The 23,572-nt window shown below is 37.4% G+C and overlaps 1 protein-coding gene across 2 annotated transcripts in view; it reads left to right on the forward strand.

Annotated features, from left to right (window-relative positions):
• LOC127933436 (cysteine-rich motor neuron 1 protein-like) overlaps nt 1-23,572 on the forward strand; it is a 110,117-nt gene that overhangs the window by 9,223 nt on the left and 77,322 nt on the right. For both annotated transcript variants that reach the window (XM_052530448.1, XM_052530449.1), the window contains exon 2: nt 3,503-3,676. In XM_052530448.1, coding sequence (XP_052386408.1) covers nt 3,503-3,676 — 174 coding nt within the window. The remainder of the gene's footprint in view (nt 1-3,502; nt 3,677-23,572) is intronic.

Here is a 23,572-nt window from a genome sequence, read left to right on the forward strand (position 1 = left end):
CAGTCCTTGATCGTTACAAGATCACAGGCTTACACATACTCACAGTCTCCTATAGACAGCCATAGTGATAGGTCTGTGTTCTTTCAGGGTGTTGTGCCGTACAGCTGTAATCACACCCATCATATGCAGATGACCGAAACACTGCAACACAAGTGTGCAACTATGCACCAGTAGCTAAACACATGACTGACCCTTCAACAAACAGACATGGGTTAGGTGAGAGAAGTGTGACTTGACTTGTTTATCCTCAGAGTATTTAATTTAACACACCATGGGGCTGAGAAGTTATGGATAAAAAAAAAAAAAAGTCATATTGTATATCATGTTGTAAGTTTGCTAAATCAAATTGTAGGTTGCTCGGCAGTACAAGAGCAGGATTCTGCAAAAACGGTTCTGGTTTAACAGCCAAATTGCTCATATATGTGCAAGGCCCATTTATTGGCAAGCAGGCAGCATTCCCCAGAGAACAAATTACATGCATGCTGATGGTGCTTACTATGGGGTGGTGGATGTATATTGAAATAAATCAGTGTTTTGGACTGATTCATTGAAACTCAGCTTGTCATTTATGTTACTGAGGCCTGTCATAGAAAATTAATGGCCTTAGGAAATGTACTAAAATAATTATCATAGTGTTTTTTTATGTGTAAGTATTAATTAAATAATGTAATATAATATATAATTAAATTATATATATATATATATATATATATATATATATATATATATATATATATATATATATATATATATGGCTTTGACGTTGTCTGTGGTTCAGCAAATTCCTTGACACATCTATGTGTGGTGGCTCTTGATGCCTTGACCCCAGCCTCAGTGCATTCCTTGTGAAGTTCACTCAAATTCTTGAATCGATTTTGCTTGACAGTCCTCATAAGGCTGCGGTTCTCTCGGTTGGTTGTGCATCTTTTCCTTCCACACTTTTTCTTTCCATTCAATTTTCTGTTAACATGCTCTGATACAGCCAACTTCTTTGGAAATTAATGTTTGTGGCTTACCCTCCTTGAGTTGATTAGCTGATTGGGATGTCGCCATATTCTAATTTGTTGAATTGGTGGGTTTTGGTTAAATGTGACCCAAAAACATCACAATTAAAATAATCAAAGACTTAAAAGACTTCACTCTGTGTGCATTGAATTCATTGAATTTATTTAATTCATGAATTTCACAATTTGAGTTGAATTACTGAAATAAATTAACTTTTCCATGACATTCTAATTTATTGAAATGCACACATATATATATATATATATATATATATATATAATATACAGTCATGGCCAAATATATTGGCACCCTTGGTAAATATGATCAAAAAAGGCCGTGAAAATTCATCTGAATTGTTAATCCTTTTGATTTTTTATAAAGAAAATTCACAAAAATGTATTTTACATTGGATCATATGAATTTACGAAGGGAAAATACCATTATGAAATGAATGTTTTTCTCAAATACTTGTTGGACACAATTATTGGCACCCCTAGAAATTCTTATGAGTAAAATATCTCTGAAGTATATTCCCATTCACATTCACAATTTTGAGCACTCCAGCATGATTATAAACATGAAATCGTCCAGCTCTGGCTTCCTGTTTCACAAAAAAATAAAAAGAGGAAGGAAAACAAAGAGAAAAACCAAAGAATATATTTCTGATGTGCAGCAAAAGATAGTTGAGCTTCACAAATTAGTGAAGTGGCTTTAAGAAAAGAGTTACAGCAGTGAAAATTCCAATTTTCACCATCAGGCCAATAATTAAGAATTTCCAACCAACAGAAAATGTTCCGAAACTGCCTGGAAGAGGATGTGTGTCTATATCGTCCTAATGCATGGTTAGGAGGTACGTTTGAGTGGTTAAAGACTCTCCAAGGGTCACAGCTGGAGAATTGCAGAAAATCGTTGAGTTTCTGGTTCAGAAAACCTTTTAAAAAATGTCAAACGGAACCTACATCAACAAATGTTTTTTTTTTTTTTTTTTTTTTTTTTTTTTTTTTTTTGGAGGGTTACAAGAAAAATTCTCCTAGCAAAAAAAAAAAAAAAAACTCCAGAATATTCAGTTATCAGCCACGACTGTAACTTTAAATGGGAATGACTTCTATGAACAGATGAAACTAAAAAATTAGCTGTGTAGCAGCAAACACTCAAGATGGGTTTGGTGAACACAGAGGAAAAAAAAGTACCCATTGTATACAATTAAATATACTGCTGTATTTTTTATGTTGTGGGCCTTTATTTCTGCTGGAGGTCCTGGACATCTTTGATTCTATCAAATACCAACAGATAAAAAATTAAAAAGTGTCTGACTCTGTTAGAAATCTTATAATGGGCCATGTTTGGATCTTCCAACCGCACAATAAGCCAAACACAAACCTCCAAAACGACACAGAAATGGGTCACTGAGCTCAAAACCAAGCTTCTGCTATAGCCATTCCAGTCCTCTGACCTGAACCCTACAGAAAATGAGAGGAGTGAACTGAAGAGGAGAAGCACCAACATGAAGCTGGGAATCTAAAGGGTTTGGAGTGATTCTGGATGAAGGAATGGTCTCTGATCTCTTGTCAGGTGTTCTCTAACCTCATCTGGCATTATATGATATAATTTACACCTGTTAAACTGGCAAATGGAGGTTTCAAAAAGTATTGAATGAAAGGGTGCCATTAATTGTGGCCAATGTGTATTAGTGAAAAGCATTTATTTCATAATGATATTTCACCCCCATTTTAATTTTTCTATTATCTAATGAAAGGATACATTTTTATAGTCATTTTTATATTTTTTTGTGAATTTTTTAAATAAGAAATCAAAAGTATTCACAATGCAAATGAATTTTCACAGCCTTTTTTGATCATATTTACCAAGGGTGCCAATATTTTCTTATTTTATATATAAAATTATCAGTTCAATATACGTATTCAATATATCAGCAACCCCTGGTATTCATCCATCTTGAGTGTGTTCATCCATCCCAAGCACACAAACATGCATGTGCACAGATAAGGTGAACACACAGCGGGCTGAAATACCAGCGCTTGTATCAGCAATGTGCATTTACACTGAAAATAAGACTTCATAATGTTGCTGGCAGATAGAAGCATCTTTAGGGTCAGGTCATTCTTATTTTGAAAATGTGCTGCTCTCTGCCACCATTTATCTTTCGTGTAACTCGTGAGAGGCTAGGAATGTAGGAACTGTATAATCCTTTATAACAAGACTATATTTCTCTCTTATTTCCGTTATTCCCGATACCCCTTGAACCTCAAATGCACATGTAATTGTCCATGTGCTCCTCTTTAGTGTTCAGTAGCCTCATTACTTCGGCATTGCCAGACCTGTTGGCTTTGGGGTACCTGCAGTTTTAATGATACTGTGAAAATGTATCGGGATGATTCTGAAACCTGGTTACTCTGTTTGATATGGTAATTTATTAATATGAATTTCTGTTTCTGTGCTGTCTTCATTGATATGTGTCTCTTTCATTTTCGCTTAGATGAAAACTGGGATGACGACCAGCTCTTGGGCTTTGAGCCATGCAATGAAAACCTGGTTACGGGCTGTAACATCATTGATGGGAAGTGTGAATGTGACAGTGTACGAACATGCAACAACCCATTTGAGTTCGCCAGCCAGGAAGCCTGTCAGACAGCCCTGCAGAAGATTGAAGGTACCTCTTATTTTTCCATTATTATTATTTTTCTCTCTCTGTCTACTTCTAGCATAAAGCTTGTACCTGCCTGCGCATATCTTTCTGCAGTAGACATAATGTCATCATGTTGTTTAATGCATTCTTGATGGGTTTCATCTTTAAAATATGTGTTTGAACTCTCGAGTTTGTGAGCATACTAGAAAAATTGTTGCAAGGTAAAACTAGCATAGTATTAAATATAGCACAAATGTTATGCATTCTTCTGCCATGCATTCTTTTTAATTATCTAGAATTAGCTTTGTTAATAAGATTCCTCATTAGTTTTGAGAGTATCCAAAAATAATCAGTGTTAATTTTTGGCATCATTGAAGGGATGATTTAACCTGTGAACTAATTTAAATGAATGCATATTAATAAAACTGAGAATGTCAGTGACAGTCAATGCAGTTTCTTTTTTTTTGTGCAAATATGCAGTAGGTTATTTCCAAAGCTATTTTTTGTGTACTAGTTCAAACTTCACCTTAAGTAATAACCCCTAACAAATACTTGTTTAGTAACGGTTAGTAACGTAACCTCTGTTCCCTAAAATAATGGAACGAGCATTGTGTTTAACATGCTTACAGGCAAACTCCTGTTTACTCTGATACTGAACCCTGATATGTTCACATTCATATAACAGCACGAACAAATGGCGCTTCAACTTGCCAAAAGGGGAGAAGCTGACTGATATAAGTCAGCTCAGATTGCTGTTCGTCAGAATCTTTTCTCCTCAGAAACTTAACGAAAAGGTTGTTTTTTGCCAAATGACCGGTTAGCCATGAGATCATGATTTGCCGAGATGGCTGCCACATATAATTTGTGTGTGGAAGGGGTGCACCGCTTATCCAACAGCTCTTGCAGAAAGTTTAACACTGATGACATGCCACAGGAGGACAGGTCTTTTATCTTTGCAGCACAACAGTCAGAAAAGACTGACCATTTAAGGGCATAGAGGAGTCACATAAACAGGGCTGTAGCCTCAAAAATGGTATTAGTCACACCTGTGGGGAGCTGTAAAGATTTCCATTGAGGTGCCAAACATGAAGGCTCCACAGCTCAGGCTGGGGATGGTAAATCATGCCTCTTGCTTGAGAGAGGAGGTCTGTCCTCAATGGTATCTGCCAAGGGGCTGCCGATAGCAGATAAATCAACTCTGGAAACCACATCTGATTCCTTTTGAGTGAGGCCACCAGGAGGACCAAGCATCTGACTTCCCTGACCCATCTAATGTGAGGAAGCAGGGCATCCAGGTGGAAGGCAGACAAGAAAGCACTGAGCCATTCGTGGGCCAGGGCATCTCGCTGCTTCTAAAAGTACATTTGGCAATGAAAGTTGTCTTCTGAGGCGAAGTGGTCTACCTCTGCCCTCCCTAAGACAGACCCTTTTTAGGGCTATAAAAACTGCCATTATCTCGAGGCATTGGATACACAAACTTTTCTCCAGGTTTGACCAGGAGCCAAACGCCAGTCTGCCCCATTACTGTGCTCCCCAACCCTAGTTGGAGGCATCTGTCATGACCACCTTCTTTCTGGAGGTCAGTTCCAATTGGACACCTGACTAAAAGAGGTGAGCAGTTTCCAAGGGGCCACAGCTCTGATGCAGCTGTGGGTTACCCTGCGATAAAAACAAGCACCAAGAGTGGGACGGTACATGGGCTTTGAGCCAATATTGGAGGGACCACATGTGAAGCAGGCCCAGAAGAATCACAGAAGAAGTGGTTGACATAAGTCCGAGCATCATCTGAAAAAACTCGGAGGAAATGTAAAGTCCTGAGTTTGAATGGCGTTACTAGCCACTGAATTGTCAGGAAGCGTTCTGGCGTGATCCATGCCTGCATATGGGCTGAATCAATAATGGTCCCCAGGAAGACGACTCACTGGCTGTAAAACAGACAGCTCTTGGCTTAGTGATGTTTAGCCCAAGCTGCTCCATTTGGCAGAGTAACAGCATTATATAGCAGTATATATATATATATGTAGCTAGGCGATTCATGCTGCAGATTCCCATCTATCTGAATTACAGGATTGCTACGCCACCCCTTCGAACGCAAATCTCAAGAAGTATGTGATGAGGGGCTATTTGTATGAGAAATTAAGGGTTGTTCAGATCCACCAATAAGAATTAGTCCCCGAGGCATATCTGTGCGAGGATCTGTTTCAAAGTAAGCATCTTCATAAGCGCATAATTCAGATCCCTGACATCAAGAATGGGCCTGAGTCCACTATCTTTTTTTGGTAATAAGGAAGTAGGGGCTGTGAAAGCCTGACTTTCTGTTTGCCAGAGTTTGTACTCATATGAGTATCGTTGTCTTGTACCGAAATTTGAATAATACCTCTGAAGTGAGGCAGCCTGCAAGACAAATTGTAGTGAGAAACCTCATTCTTTGAAGCTGGAGCAGTTAAGCAGGAAGGGGTTCAAACCTGTGACAACTTCTGAGATGCTGTAAAGATCTTGCAAATCTGCCAGACAGATGGTTAGAGGTGCTTGCCATACGCTTTTATTCAGCACCATTAACAGAGGTTAGGGCTACCACTCAGATCACTCTCTGCACTGGCCTGTGATAATTCACTGGGGAGAAGGGTGTCAGGATACTCAACGGAGCATGCCCAGTCCTCCTGTCTGAATCTGTCAGTGATATGGAATCAACATTTACATTTACAAGTGCAGGTTACAACTCTGACCATTAGGCCATGACTGCAGATCCTCATGACAAAACACAAAAAAGTGGATCAAAGTGCTACGAGGAGAGTGAAATCACAGAGGACCTGTTTTGTCCTCCAATACAGCTGGGAGGGAAGAAAAGAGAGAGTGGGAGGCAATGAGAGCAGTCCGTATCAATGTGCGCAGCCTCAGTGTGGATGTGGCCCAGGCTAGCAGCACGCAGCACGGTCACTTTGCCCATGTGAAGCACTTGCGGCACGACATTTGCAACAATGTTGAAGGAAATTTGCTCTTATACACTGGATGGCTACAGGGGAAGGCATGCTTGGTGATCTTCCTCTCCCAGGGCTCTTCTAAGGCAAGTAGCAGGCTGAGCTTCTTGCTCCAGCTTCTTTCTTCAGAGCCCAGCAAGGAGATGATCTTCAATGGAGAAAAAGTCTGACGAATGTTTATGCCGCTCTCAGCCAACTTAGCACATTACACAAACATGAACAAATCAGGCTTCAGTATCAGAGTAAACAGGAGTTTCCCTATAACCCCTTATTTACACTGCACGTGTCTGTGGATTGTTACGGCTCAGACGCGGCCACCGGCTGATCGCTGCCACTCTATACAATGTTTGTGTTTACAGCAGCTGTGCCACAGCATGTTTCATAAATGTCCCAGAAGTGGCTTTCCACACTGCTTCGCTAAAGGTTTTTGATGGACATCAAAAGCCACACAGTATATACAAAATAAAAATAAAAAAATCTTGTCAATTTCAAAATATACACCCTGGCCTGTGCAGACTCCCGATCTTGTTTCACAGCACTATATCCTTGTCAGGAGGCTAGAAATGGTATGTGAAATAAAGAGACAAGATAATGGATGATGTACAGCTGTGTATCTTTTATCCTTGTTGTTCATAGCTGGACTTTTAAGTGTATAAACTTAGTCGTAGGCTAAACCAAAACGGTCGTAAAACATAGCATAAAACACAACAATAAACAGAATTAGACCGGACGAAACAAACATTTCGACAACTTACCCATTATAGAACACATAAAATCAAGGAAAACAACGTAGGACAGGAAAATAACATGCGAACTCGCGAATCCTGTCACTTCACTTCTGAAAAGCTCCTGATGTGAGTTGGCACTGCTTAGAGGACAGAACAATACCTCGTAAGAGCTGTTACACACTGTTTTTTTTTTACAAGGTTGTTTGTTCTAATTCCCTTTCTTTTATAAAGGGTTGGGTAGCAAAAGAGGCAATTTGCTTATATGATAGGTTTTTTTAGATTCCTGTGATTTAAACAAACAAACAAGCTAATTTACAAAAGGCAGATAAGACTATTTAAGGCTATAAGAATGCAAATGCTGCATTGAAAAATGCAATCCCTGATGGATACTTGCTTGCATCCTCTGAGCCTTCCTATGCATTGAATCTGAGCTGGTGGCACACTGGCAATTAAACATAAAAATACATGGTTGTTATCACAACAGTCCTAGCAACAGGTGCAGGGCCTTGTTGTTTTATTGCAGCAGGTGTGCTTTTCGTCATCCCTGAAGCAGGCGGTGGCTATTTTTGAAGGTTTACCCCCTGTTTTTTCACTAATAGGTCCTTGTCATGTTGTTTTGACTAGTGTTTCAGAGTTGTTGTAGTTGTTTATTGTGATGTTGTGTCTAGTCTGGGATGTTGTTTTGCTTGTCTATTTGCAGTGTTGTCAATTTGCTTGAAATGTTTTGTCTAATAGGTACTTAATTCTCTTGATGAGTAGCTTGCTGTTGCTGTCTATAAAACAGGCAAATAATCTCAGACTTACACTGAGCAAAACCTTGCTCAAAAAAAAAAAAAAAAAAAAAAAAAAATATATATATATATATATATATATATATATATATATATATATATATCAAAGAGAGTTGATGGTGTGCTCTTTTGACTTGGACCACCCTGGCAACACATTAAGAGCCACAGAAATGCAACCCCATACCCATTGGAAACAACATTTCAGCAAAATGATATTACATTTCTCGTTGCAAGTTTTAAAGTGAAATGCCCAGAGAGTGGCACTAAAAATGTGTTCAATGTGACAAGATTCTAGATCAAGTTCAGTGCTGTAACAGGTGCACTACCAAGCTATTTTACTCTGCTGGAAAAGCAGTATATATGAAGCTGGTTATGTGATGCAAACATCAAAATGTAATAGTTTACAAATCATGCACTATGATAAAAGTGTTTTGAGGTCATGACATAGTATGTCTAAGGTACAGCCCAAAAAAATGACTTTATTAATCAATAGTTTGCCTCATAATCATAATGTGGAAAAAGGAATAAAAGTTGTTGGTATTTTACTGCCAATAATGTTAATTGCAGCTTCAAACTTGAATTTTATGTATAGGTATGTTTTTGCCTAAATTTTGTCTATGTTGCAGAAATGGCCCAAAAAAAACTACTTGGAATATCTTTTGAACCGTTACATTTGCACAGTCAAACAGCACTCTACATTTGTCTTATTCATTATATATTTATCATACATATATTATGTTTGTTTTAGTGTTTTTAGTGCTTTGTATCTGAAGATTTGTCAGTTTTAATGCAAACACTGGAGTCAAAAGTCCTTTGTTTTGCTAGTCCAATTAAATAAAATTTTTACACAGCGTGTAGAGACTACATACACATAATACGCTTTTTGTTGCTTGAGAACATGATGCATTTTCTGGCTGTTCCGTAAAGTTGTTTTTTTTTCTCCAATCTCCTCATACATCTGTTTGCGTTCAGTGCTATGAGGAGCGTGGGCCAAAGCACATGTTTTGCAGTGTTGTAATGGTTTGCACTCAGCAGTTGTCATTTGCATAAGAAAAACATTACTGTCGTTATTCATCAACCTGGCCATCTTTTGTATCTAGAGTCAGCAGACATTATAAGATTTTATTGATTTTACATGAAACAATTGGTTCTGTCACACAGAAGTGGAGTCATCATTGTAATTTGATTAAATTCTATCTTGTACTTCCAGTTCCGCTATTCTCTTTGCTCTGCTGGTGAAGGGAAGAGAAAGAAGTGTATTTAAACAACTGCATGTGCAACCAAATCAGAATCACCTGACATATGGGCTTGTTTTTCGAGGTCATTCACCCTATTCAGCCCAATGGAAAAATGTCTTCCTCATGAGGGAATGTTTTGTGTTTACGGGATGCTGGCTGACACAAGGGCGAATGCTAAATAGATAAGTGCTATTGATATTATCAGTAGTGCATCGCAACATGCGCTGTTTTGAACAGTGCTTTGAACTCTTTGATTTCTTCAGTACTGTGAGGAGTGGGGTCTTTTGAAAGAATAGTAAAGATTGATAATGCCGTCACAGTGTCCTCTTCAAGGTTCTCTAATGACATCCATATTCTCTGCTACCGTTGGTACTACAGGAAATCAATCCCCAATAAAACCGTAATAATATGTTGACCTTTGGTGTCTAAGTAGATTTTCTCTCTGGGTAAAAAAATAAATAAATATTCCAGAGCAGTAAATCATCTCCAGACCTGATGGAAAGATGTTAGTTTTTGTATCCTGCTTCATCTGTTATTTTAGTATGATCTGTTTTAAATAAACCAAGTCCTAAATTGCACATAAAAAAGCAAGGGTGGTTCTTAGCAAGAATAATTAAAGAAATGGTAAAGCGATTGATCTTTGAGGTTCTGAGACACTGGTCAAGATTCTCAGAATTAATTAGTCACGTCCATTTGCTTGAGAAGTTAATATTTAAACTATGACATAATTTAGTCCCTCACAGAATATGTGCCCCTTGGTATATTTTCACATTTAAAAATGATCATATAAAATATGTCACTGACAAATAGAGTTTCCCACATTCAAGTAAGTGAAGTGAGTGAAAGTGACAAACTGTGATCTGCGTTTAACCCATCCAAAGTGCACACACACACAGCGGTGAACACACACCAAGAGCAGTGGGCAGCAGTCGGGGGTTCGGTGCCTCGCTCAAGGGCACCTACTGGGCACCTATCGTGGTATTGCCAGCACAAGACTCAAACCCACAACCCTAGGGTTAGGAGTCAAACTCTCTAACCATTAGGCCACGACTTCCCTAGACAAGTAGACAGCAGCTGAACATGTATGCTTGTTGTCAAGATGGCCACCAACTGACATGAATTTCAAAGGGACTTCAGAATGCAAGACAGTTTGTCATTCACATGTATTTGTAGCCGAGATATAGAAATACAGATGGGGATACTCAGAGGGGTCTAAGTGCTTGTTTCAGGGTATCAAGTGCTTGTTTCAACGGTAGAGTGCTTTTGACCATCAAACTTACAGGCTTCTCTAGATCAACCGAGAGTTCCGAGGATGCGGGTCCACGTTATTTAAAGCAATTTTACTGTCAGCTTGAAATGACTGGGCTAAACGGTGGTAAGGGAATGTACTGGACCTCTTTTAGTGAGAGCCTGTATTTGAAATTAACATGGAGGTGAATGGTAGTCTTCCACTGATCCAGTTTAGACCCCTGACCTAGAGGTTGCAGTAATTCGGTAAGTGGATGAATGCACTACTTTTAGAAAGTGTCGCTTGAAAGATATAACTTGAAATTTTGCCAGATATTTCTATGGAAATACAAACCTTATTTAGCATATACACGTATATAAGCCAAGTGTGTTGTAATATAATATAATATACAACCAACAGAGAACAGAAGCAGGTATAAAGAATGAGGTTGTGGAAATGCGTGTTTGAGAGAGAAAGTGAGCGTGAACAGGAAGTGTGGGACTCTGTTCTGCTGTTACTGTTGGTTTTCTCTGACCCAGCTCAGCCAAAGCACATTAAAGGAAATACCAAGCATTCTTGCAGTAGAGAGCTGTGTCTGTGCTGCCTTGGCAGGATTACAGTGAAGAATATTTGTTCTGGGGAGCCGGCCATGCTAATTGCAGACCCCGTTGTATGCAGGGAGAGAACAGCCTCCCATGCCAAAAGCAACATGTTTCTGTTTTAACAATGTCCTGTTTTCAAAGAGACTGTGGGGGGGTCTGCCAACCCCAAGAAAGGAATGCCTGAAAGTACTGTACTTTGACTTTCCCTGTTGTCCTGTGGAGGCAAACAGAAGGGAATCAACTGTTTGATGTGGTAGAGCTCCATGTGTGAGGGTGTGTGCACCATGGACAAAAAGCTACTCATTTCAAATTTGTATTTAGTTCTAAAGATGTCTACGTCTTGGTAGTATTGCTGAAAAATTAATAAAATATTTTTTCTCCCTTTGGACCATAATCAACATGCATAATACATATGCACAATATTAAGGCATTCGCTCTGAAATGGCTCAGATGAAACATCATTTTGACCGAGCAGTCATTACTGACAAGTAAATGAGAAAATTACAGTTTCAAAAAAGTTAAAAATAATCATTAATTTCTATGAAAATAATTTGCATTGTTTTGCACAAATATAACAGTGCATCAAAACTTTAGTTTTTTAAGGTAATAATAAAAATGTCATCCAAGCATTTCTATGAATATTTCATAATGCAGTTAGAATTTTAAATGAATGCATTGAAAGTTGAGATTTAACTTACTCTAACACTATTTTTGCCACTGAAGTTAAAAGAGATACTGTTTTTATCTGTCTTATGCTTCCACATTTAATGGCTAAATAAAAAGCACATTAAAAGCATGCAAAACGGTTTTCTTTCTTAATTATTATTTTTGTTTTTAATATAAAATAACCAATATATAATAATCAGTTTTGAAGAAACACTGTATATTTAAACTGGTTTTACGTTCACCTAACAGTAATTGTTAGGTGAATATATATATATATATATATATATATATATATATATATATATATATATATATATAAAGTAAAAATTCATGGTATTCATGAAAAAAGAAAAATATATATATATATAAAATAGTATTAGCAAAGTAATATCTAATGTGAATACCCAATTTGTAAAAGGAAAGAAAAAACAAAAACAAATAAATACTTGACCTTAAATATAATTAATAACTAACAATATGGAATGGAATTTATAAATTAATAACTAATTATGTTTGTAATAATTTAATTAATGAAATTAAAAATAAATAATATAATTAAAATCTTTTGTTGATTCAATTGTATTTAAGTATAAGAATACAAATATTAAATTTTATTTAATTGTTAAACCATGTGACATTTTTACAGTCATTACTTTAAACTAATATTGTTTTTATTTATAGAGTAGTATATTTTTAATAAACTACTGTATAAAAGTATATTTAATAAACCATATTAATCAAACATGAATGCAAAAACTACATTTCTAATATCTCAGACCTCAAAAGTCAGAAATGTGCACTCAAACAATTCTCATCAGATTCTCCCAAAACCAAATTATTTGAATTATGCTAGCAAAGTTAATTCTTACATTACATTAACCATTTTAGAAATGTTAACATTAAATTCTGAGACCAATGTAAATTTAACACATAGCTGAGAGTTTCTGGCCTATGAAAGAGCAACATCGAGCATCGCGTTAGTTCAGTCAGGCCACGTTAGTCACGCTTGCATCAGCCGACAGTCAGCTGTTCCTGACGTGTACCATTCCATTCTTGACACCTATCACCTGCAGTTTATGGCATGGCTGCATGGACAGGCATGTGGAGTGTTGCCCAGAACATAACCATACCGCCAACACTAACTGTATGTAATTATAATTGTCATAAATATACTTGACGGAAGTGGTCCTGATCGAACTATTGGAAATAAAAGTTTCATTTGGGTATAGTTGAATGTAAGCCACCCCCAGCAGTGTTGTGACCCAGTGAGAGCTTTGGTAAAGCCCAGTGAACTACATACCTCTACGATCCAACACTGCAAAAAAGGGCCAGTGTGCCCTTTATGGTTGGAACAATGACAATCGAATTACATTATCCGAAATCACCATTAGCACAGTGGCCTTATTCCAACAATTAATCTATTAACACCCTCACGGTCAGTCCACAGAGGATATTAAACTGCTCTCTACATTCATAGTATTGACAACCTCTTAAACATGTAGGACAGGTCAGATGTTGACATGGGTCTCCCAGCCTGGTTCATCTCAGTTGATTGAAAGATTCTTGTCACATGCGGATAATCCTATCAACAGAGCTGCACATACATCAGTCAGTGCTGTTACTTCCCACTGATGGATTTCATGGGGCAGTGTTTGGAGTACAGCACAGCTAGAGCTTAACAAAAGTGCCACTTGTTAGAGCGTAACCCGTTTGGTATGAAAGCCTGTCAAATTCATGTCAAATTTCATGATTAATTTATATAACGTTGGGTGGGATTAATGTCTTGTTGGAGTTAAACCACCATAAGTAAAAAGTGTATGTCCACATTTTTAAATGATATTCTTGTGCTGAAAAATAGCAGGGGCCCCTAGGGGCCCACATAGTGCCATAAGTACAAAGAGCCAACTTCAGTATATCTACCATATTTTAACTAGGATACATGGACCCCAGGGGGACTTCACTGTTCCCTGTGGACTTTTTGACTGTGGACACTAAGACATAAAGTCGCAGTTACCTTGTTATTATTATTATTATTATTATTTTACTATATAGTGGAAATGGGCCTCAACTACAGTAAGTCACAGATCAAATTAAAACGCGTTCATGCAGATATTTATGCAGAAATCCAGGTAAATCCAAAGGGGTTCACATACTTTTTCCATTGAATTTGTAATTTTATTTAACCATTTATTAATACTATTGTTATCCATTATATAATTTATAGTTGTCTTATGTACAGTATTATTGACAATGTGATTTGTTTGTTTGTTTTAAAGTGTACAAGTAAGAACGTGTGGCCTCTTGCAGCTCATTGCTTTAATTCCATCGGCAAAAAATTCATAAACTTTCCTTGACAGAAAAGGATAAATTATGTGCACCTCAAACTGCTCTTTTAAAAGTTAGACATTTACACCGACACTTGCCTGCAAACATTGCTTCCTTTAAAGATAACATATTTAGTTTGGTCAGTTTCTTTCATTTCCTGTAAGAGCTTCAAAACTGCTGCGTTTGTGATAAGCTTATTTCCTCGTGATTTCCGCCTCGGGCCAGCAATTACTCAGTGCTGAGGTGGGATGCAATGGCTATAGACTTGAAATGGTAGATGTGATGATATTTTTGGGGGGAAGTGAAGCGTTTTGTTTGTAAGTCAATTGTTGACATTCTGGTGTCCCTGTGGTGTCTGGCAGTAGATGCGTGGACTGAGGGTTTGGTGTGGTTCGCTGATAAAGATGAATCACACTGCAGTCCGTTGAAGCGTGCCACTCGTTTGTCCTTTAAATTGGTAAAGATAACACATAACCTTTAAAGGGGCTTTTTTTCCCACTTACAGTGGCTCGCAGGGTGGTGCTTGAGTGCTTTTTGCTTGCTCTGTGTACTTTGAACATTTGGTCAGATGGTGTGAGGAAAATGTATATTTGGGCCAGAGCAACCATGTCAGTATAACTGAATGGTTTCTGTATCTGCCTTTTTACAAAGACACTCTAATTGTTGCTTTGGGGAAGAGGCTACATTGTCAAAATGGCAGGAAAGAGGAATCGTGCACATCCTGTTGTCTTGAATCTGACTGGTTATAACAGATGAGACACTCAAGGCTTCAACTAACAATTCATTTTGAGTGCTTTATCAATTATTCTGACAGTTCGTCAAATGATCAATTGGGGGGAAATGCAGAAGCTGTACTTTTTCAAATTGTCAAAGGACTGAAAAAAATGTTCTACATTAGTTACAGTCTTTTCTCAGCTTCTGTTATATTTATAAGGATTACTAGAATATAGTAAATAATAGATCAGCACTGCCAACTTAGTTTCTGGTGGTTTTGAATATGTAGTTTCCTGGTCGATACAAGCAGTATGTATATTAGCAACTGTGAGAATTAATTTGATGTGTTAAAGCTGGTGAATTGTTGTTATCTAATGGTGCTATCATCTGCATGTACTTTGCATTCCATCCTTGCTGTGAAGTATTGACAGTGGATATTTCCAATGAGCAATATTTTATAATCTAGTAGAAACTGAACTTAAGTCTCAGGCCTGCAGGACTCAAAAGTGATTTTTTGGGTCTCAGAATCACTGAGCTGATCTGATTTGACCGAACATTTGTTTTAAAGTGCCTTTTTTCACCGGTCTCAGCTGTTCAGATACCGGTGCCTTTTTGTGGTCTTTGACAGAGGTGACTGTAGATCAGAAAAGTGCTTTGAATTGTTGTTCGAGTGTGGCCTCCACTAAACCATTTTAGTTTTAGAGAGGTCAGTGCTGCTTGTTTACAGAGTACACAGAAAACTGTGAGTCTGTGTGTGTGTGTGTGTGTGTGTGTGTGTGCTTGTTTTGACAAAAGTATGTGTGGGTTATAAGAAGAAAATTAACCTTTTTGAGGGGGGAAAACATGAAATTTGCTAAAACAAGAGCTTTTTTTTCGCCAGTTGTGGAAAGATCAGTCTGGTTGAGAGAGAGAGTTTGTTGTGTCACTGTGACAAAATGTCATTGCAGAGAAGAAAAAAAGTGAAAAGTGAGCTCATTCTGGAAGGAGGAAGGAAATAAGAGGTTTGAAGGGAAAATTGGGCCCCTGATACAGACGCAGAGAGGAACTTGACATGGTTCTCTTGAGGCTACATTTAGATGTAGCACGAGACAAGCTCAGTTTATCTACTTAGTCATTTACTTACATCAGTTACCCATCTTGGCACAGAGGTGAAAATGATTGCAATGTTTTAAAGATGTCTGAAGAACCAGATGCACATTACACTAGGGAAAAACAAGCATAGGTCCTGCTGAAACATCTGAATGCCACATACATTTTGGAACCATGTTTGGAGCACAAATGAGGTTATCTTATAATTTTTTTCTGTCTGCTGTTCATTTCATGCAATTAAATGTGGCACATCAGACACAACAGGCTTGATGCCATTAATGTTAAATATGGCACAGTTTGTCTTGGCGGTCAATATTTTCACATAAACCTATTGCAGATGGGGAAATCTGCTTAGTCTCTTAAATATAGCACACATGGCATAATGATTACTTTGATCAACATTTATGGTCATTTTGGAGTTTGACAATCTATGTCCTATGGTAAAGAACAAGAACTTCTTCCTGTGTTTCTTCTGTGTTCCACATGAGAAAGAAAGTCACACAGGTTTGGAATCACATGATCAGAAATAAATAATAAAATATTATTTATAAATGAATTAATTCTTAAAAAGTGGTTTTCCTAATTAGAAAAAAAAAATAATACTGGTCTTCACGATCTTCTTGTCAGAAGACAACATTAGCAGTCTAATGGTTATGTAAGTTTTTGTAAGCGAATATTTGTTGTGGATTTATCCTGGAAAGCGTGTTACGACTTATCGTTTGGAATGGGTAACATGCCACAGCTTCTTTAATTGAGCTCCTTTTCATCATCTCCTCTCTCTCTCTCTCAGTGCCTCAATTCAACTCTCTCTCTGTCGTCTCTTGGCTCATTGCCTCTTTACACAGAGACACACACCCCTCTCTGTATATTAGTATTGGACTTGAGGCTACACTTGAGTCTGGAAAGCCTGAACAGTCTGATGAAGGAATGTCACTGCAGGCCTAGGAGAGAATGTCTTGCTTTAGGGAGGAATGGTGACGCTATTAAGAACAGGGAAGTGTGATCTTCACTCCACAAAATAATATTCAGCATCACTCTGCTTTCTTTTTTTAAAATCCCAATTTAAAAATTAGACAGTCTTGCATACAGTTTTTTAATTGTTGGTCCCAGCAACTCAGTTTTTAAGCAGAATTTGACATAAACATCACAGAAATCATACTCAAAAATGTAAAACGGTTTATGGCGTCAAATTGGTATATCGCTCAGCCCAACCCATACAATAGAATAATTCGGTAATTGACAACTGTATTGAATTTAAGACCATTCTAGAGTTTGGAAAAGAGCCACTGGCTCCCTTAAGCCCTAGTAATGTTCCACACCACTGTATATAAACCCTGAGGGAAAATAGTCTCCTTGTCTCTTTCAATATTCCAATACTTCTGTCTGTGTGTTTTCAAGCAAATGATGGCTTGGCTTTCAACATGACTGCCATCAGTAAAGGTCAACAATATTGATTCTCCACAAGACAGGCACGAATTGCTAGAAATGCCACATAGCTAACTACAGATTTATCTGTCTTTGAAAAGCTTGTACATTAATGAGATCGACTGCTGAGAGACACTTTTTTTTTCAGCTGGCATAGTATCCATCTCAAACACTCCTCGTAACTGGTGAAATACGAGCTCTCTGAGAGTCTCATTTATCCTGGAGATGTTATTTTGTATTGTGAGGGGCCTTTTTGTGATCCTTATCCTTCCACTTAACCAGTGGTCTCCAAGGGAAATGCAAAATGGCTGCCATTCCTTTGCACCAGATTAAGGCACAAAAGAAACACATCAGATACTTTGAATTGAAATGTCAAATGTTTAATTTTATTGCTTTTATCACAAAAAGAAAATGTCAAAAGGCTTTGTGTAAACAGGTGAATGTAATGTCTTTCAGTAGGACAGACGAGGTGTCTATTGATTTATCTACGCAGAATCTAGAATTTGTCCAATTGGTTTGCATTTTAACCTCTTAAGCACAAATGCTATTTTGGGGATTTCCGTTTTTCATTTTCCTACCTAATTTTGAATGCCTGCCTATACTAATGCTACAGTGTAAGCTCAGAAAGTTTGGTATAATTTCAAAGGAAACCCTTTGAAATTACATAAAACACTGTTGAAATTGATAAAAATGACAATATATGCTGTCTGTGTTATAATAAATAGGGAAAAAAACAAGGCGCTTTTTTATTTTATTTGTGTAAACTGAAGTTTGAAATGGTATAACTCAGGCATTGAAGGGGCTGGCAACTTCAGACCAATGTCTTGTGATTCTTCCAACTGTCTGCTATTAGAGGAAAACAGAAATTTCTTTCTATCCTAATCTATGCAAAAGTTATTATATTCCAACTGAAGGAAGGAATAATACCATTTTTGTATAAAATTTTTGTCTAAATAAGTATGAAGTCATCTTTTGCACACTTGCAGTATGGAATAATGTGATCTCTGTATATTATTTGACAGAAAACACTCAGAAGTTACATAAAAAGCTGCTGTTTGTGACAAATAGTATTATTTATGTTGTTTCACATATGATGAACCATCTCAATACAATGTGCTTTTTTGTGTGTGGGTTTTCTGAACAGTCTTTCAAAGAGAATAAATCATATTGCGCAATAGCGACATGCATAGAATTATTAAAATATCTGGTCTATCACAATCTAAAATAGAATACACAATCTCCAGCTTCATATCGTTTCATTTATGTCTATTCTGCATCGTGTAGAGATTGAGAGACCTCGCCTGTCTCTTTCATATTTCATATTTTGATTTTTTATCAGCGTGTATTTTGGTTTCGGTTTCTATATAGCGTAAACAAGCTCCCCGAAGCTTTTGCGCGAACTTCGGAGCGTCAACAAACTAATTTATGTTTATTCCCCCAGTACTGTACGGATTACTGTACATTCACTGAGATGCGGTCGAACACTGCACAGTTATGAAAATAAACATATTAGCTTATTGCTAGCGAAGCTTCCAAGCCTCAGAATAAAGAATCAAATGTATGAAAGCGAGTAGCACGCGTATAGGCTTACCAGATGCGCGTCCTGACCTCTCCACGGCGAAGTTGGCCACCCAGGACTTGTTTTATGAATATTATGCATTATAAATCCGGAGCTTCGGCCATTAGTAGTTTTTTCCTCGCGTGTCCTTTGTTTAGAAGCAGCCAAAGACTCAGTTTCCCAGAGACCATTGCGTCTCCACAAGCGGAAAAGAGTGGGCAGTCGCTGTCCAGTTCCAGCACCCCCGCGGTGCTGAATTCACACCTTCGATTGGAGGGAACGACTTGTGAATGACAGCAATTAGGACAAATAGCGCTTCACAAAAGAGGTCAGACGTCTATAGCAGAAGAAAGGCATTTAGACCCGTCTATATGACTTGAAGAGCTTTTCAATAATACAGCCCTTGGAGCGCTTTTGCGCACTTGTACAAAACGCTTTATATCTCAGCAATGGAAGCACGCAGAAACGTAAAAATGGTCTTGTTTGAAAGAAGAGATTCTAATCTAAAAGATTATATCGAGTATATAGGTATGCGTGGCTGTTTGCGGCTGACTGAAGCGGTGCAAAATGTATAAATAATAAGGTGAGAAATTTTACATCGCGATTCTGTTGAAGATCATTCGATCTGTGATTGTCACACAATAAAATGATCTACATCATCAGATTCCTGAGAATGAGAGCTTTCTTGTGATATATGACTTGACTGTTTTGTGAAAAATATTTTAAATACACATTCTTACGAAAACGTATTCGCAATCGTTAGATGGAAATTTATGGGGGGGGGGAAATATATTTCTTAGCTTAATTTGACTACTTTATGTATCATAAAACCCCAATTAATGGTATTCTTTGTAAAGAAAACACTCTAAGCTTTCAAATGAACCCATTTTTGGGCAAATGCCATATAAGGAAGGATATGCAAATGAGACACAAACATGTGGCATGCTATTTTCGGACCCGGTACCGGGTCTGCAGAGTTTAAGTTAAGAAATAGTTCACACAAAAAATTTGGTCATTATTTACTCACCTTGATCCCATTTCAAACCAAATTATGTTCTTTCTTCTATAGAACACCAATGGAGATTTTTTATTTATTTTGGCAATAATATTTTGTTAACAAATTTATAGACCTGGGACTTTTGCAAGGATTTTGTTTGTATACTTCAGTTTGGCCTTCAGTACATTCATGCCTGCCCTTCTCTCAGACAAACTGACCCAGCTCTCCATACCCACCTTCATCTGTCAGTGGATCACCAGCTTCCTGTCAGACAGACAGGAGTGAGGTTGGGGAAACTCACATCCAGGACTCTTACAATCAGCGCTGGTGCCCCTCAGGGATGTGTTCACTCCCCACTGCTCTTTGCCCTATATATACAAATGAATGCACTGCAAAAGATTCCTCTGACAAGCTCCTGAAATTTGCAGATGACACTATCATCATTGGCCTCATAGACAATGAAGCGGGGTCAGCTTACAGACAGGAGGTAAAAGAGCTTGCTGTCTGGTGCAGTCACAACAACCTGGTGCTCAACACACTCAAAACAGTAGAGCTTACCATTACGAGCAGCACTGTGGCTGCAGTACAGTCCTTCAGGTTCCTGGGCACCCCCATCTCTCAGGACCTGAAGTGGGACACTCCCATTGACTCCATCGCTAAAAAGGCCCAGCAGAGCCTGTACTTCCTTCACCAACTGATGAAATTCAACCTGCCACTGGAGCTGCTGAAATGGTTCTATGCTGCCATCACCGAGTCTGTCCTGTGTACATCCATAACTTTTTTGTTTGGCTCAGCTACCCAAGTCAGACTACAACTGTCATGACTGCTGAGAAGATTATTGGTTCCCCCCTGCCCAACCTCCAAGATCTTTACACCTGTAGGGTGTGAAAAAATAATAATAATAATAACTTTGGACCCCTCACACTCTTTCAACTGTTTCCCTCTGAATGGGACTACAGAGTACCAATCTCTAAAACAGCCAGGCACAAGAACAGTTTTTTCTTGTAGGCAATATTCCGGCTGAACAATTGAAGCTTTCATAACTGTACATTGTTTATTATAACTGACACATTTATAAACAGCATCTGAAATGTTTACATTTACATAAACTGCTCAGTGCACAATTGTAAATAACACATCTGTACATTCATTAAAACAATTATATGTTTTTTCTCTATATTTCTACTTCTGTCTATTGAATTATTGAATTTTCTATTTTTCTTATATTAGTGTAATATTTCATCTCTACTGTGTAATTCCTATGTATGTCTGCACTATCAAGTATGTTTGCATGTCTGTACCTTGTTTCTGCGCTGAAAGTTGTTGTCACCAAGACAAACTCCTAATTTGTGTAAACATACTTGGCTATAAAGCTCTTTCTGACTTCTTCTAAAAATAAAATAATAATAATAATTCCACAGTACAACAGTAAAATGACTACACATATTTATAGCTGTTTTAATATCTTTATTTTTAAACATTAAACCATTGAGGTTTTATTTTGGCAACCAAAAACAACATCATAAAAGTTTCTTAGAAGCGGTCAATATGCCTTCTGGACTATTTCCAAGTGTTACGATGTTTTATGATAAAACCTACTTACAAACTAAATAAAATATTTTTTTTTTATGTTGTCCTCTACAGTGGAGTAGCTTTTTTATTATTGAGAACCAGTGACATTTGGCATCCATGCTGTCAAACCTGGCTTTGGCAGAACTACTTTTTTTGGGGGGGGGGTTATATATAAATATATATGAATTCACAGATGTCCAGTCATTTGAAAAAACAAACCTTAACATGATGAATAAAGACATGTGATAGAGAGACCTGTCAGTGCCATGCTTATCGGCTTGTCAGCTCACTTCTCCTTTCCACCACGTCAGTTCCCGTTGATGTATGCATGCTGTGTTGCTGGCGGGTTTTTGACGACATGGGGCAGTACACGCTGGCTTGGCATGTGCTTGCATTCGCTCCTCTTCAGCCCAGACCTCACATGGACACATCAATCACCCACCCATCTGCCCTGCCAGCAGAAAGAACACAAATGGAAAAATGAAATCTTTCCTACCTTCCACAAGTGTCCTTCATTTATAATGCAAATCTGACAGGAAGTGGGTGGATTTATGTGGGACGTCAGTGCCCGTCAAGGCTAACAGCTAAAGCTGTAATACACACAGATACAGGTTGAATGATCACATGGCCAATCGCACCACGTAGCTTCAAATCGGAGCTCCAACAGGCACCATCACAAGTGGAGGGTAAATTTCAGATGAGACAATGGATGAAATCCCAGGCCTAAAATTTGGAAAGGTTTAGTCTGACAGAGCCGGACTTTTGAGTATTGGCCTAAAATCTGGTCCACTCTGCTTATTCTGGCCAAGAACCGCCCACTTGGCCATCTGACCAACCATCTGTAAACTGAACAATCAGTTTGTTTGTTTCTTTCATTTTTGAGATGATATTTGAGGAGTAAATCTGAAATCAATGTTACCAAAACATTAGTCTGATGCCAGTGCAACAATGTGGAAGTTCTTTTACAATAATGGCACAGCAATCTTAGTGTACATTTTTACAGGTTAACGCTTTAAAGTAACGTTCAATTAATTTACTGTATAGAGTATTAATCTAAGTTAATGTTCATTTATAAATACATTTATTCTTTATTCATATTCATTCATTTAACATGTTTAGAATGTTAAAACTGTATGAGTAAATGTATAAATTAACATGAATAAATACATTATTCCCATGCACAAATGTAACTAATGTTTGCAAACTTGATTTTAAATGAAGCCTTGTAAAGAGTTGAACATTTACAATGTGTAGTTTATAGAAAACAGAAGAAAATATACATCAGTTATCATAAATAAGTATTACACATTTCTGTGGCAAAAGTAGTTCCATTTTGTGTGTGTGTGTGTGTGTCATGAAAATAATTGTTGAACTAGAAATTGCATAAATATATATATATATATATATATATATATATATATATATATATATATATATATATACAATTTACGATATAAAGTTTACAGAAAGTATTATTGTAAAGTGTTGAAAATTTACATTGTGAAATTTATAGTAAACAGAAGAAAACAGACCTCAGTTAGGCTGGGGATTCGATTCCCCGGGAACACATGATAGGTCAAAACTGATAGCCTGAATGCACTGTAAGTCGCTTTGGATAAAAGTGTCTGCTAAATGCATACATTTCTGCCAAATGCAAAAATTAGTATATAAACAGCATATTTCTATGGTAAACCTGTACTTTTTGTTTATATTATTTTACTCACAAACGGCTCTTCTTGTGTTTTATAAATGAGCATGCATAAAATGTGCTTAAACTGTGCAATCAAAATTTCTGTTATCGGTTTAATAACAAAACATAATAATAATAATAATAATAAACAGAATTGTACCACTAACTGTAGCAGTCATGTAATTTGTAGACAAAACTTTGTTTCCAGGTGAACTAACAAAAACCTGTGCATCTGTTAAGCAGCAATCAGCCAATCCAATCCGAAATTTATGATTTTTGTCAAAAGGCATGCCATCAAAAGTTGAGACTAGGAGTGCAC

This window comes from Carassius gibelio, chromosome A17 (assembly GCF_023724105.1).
Source record: "Carassius gibelio isolate Cgi1373 ecotype wild population from Czech Republic chromosome A17, carGib1.2-hapl.c, whole genome shotgun sequence".
NCBI lineage: Eukaryota > Metazoa > Chordata > Actinopteri > Cypriniformes > Cyprinidae > Carassius > Carassius gibelio.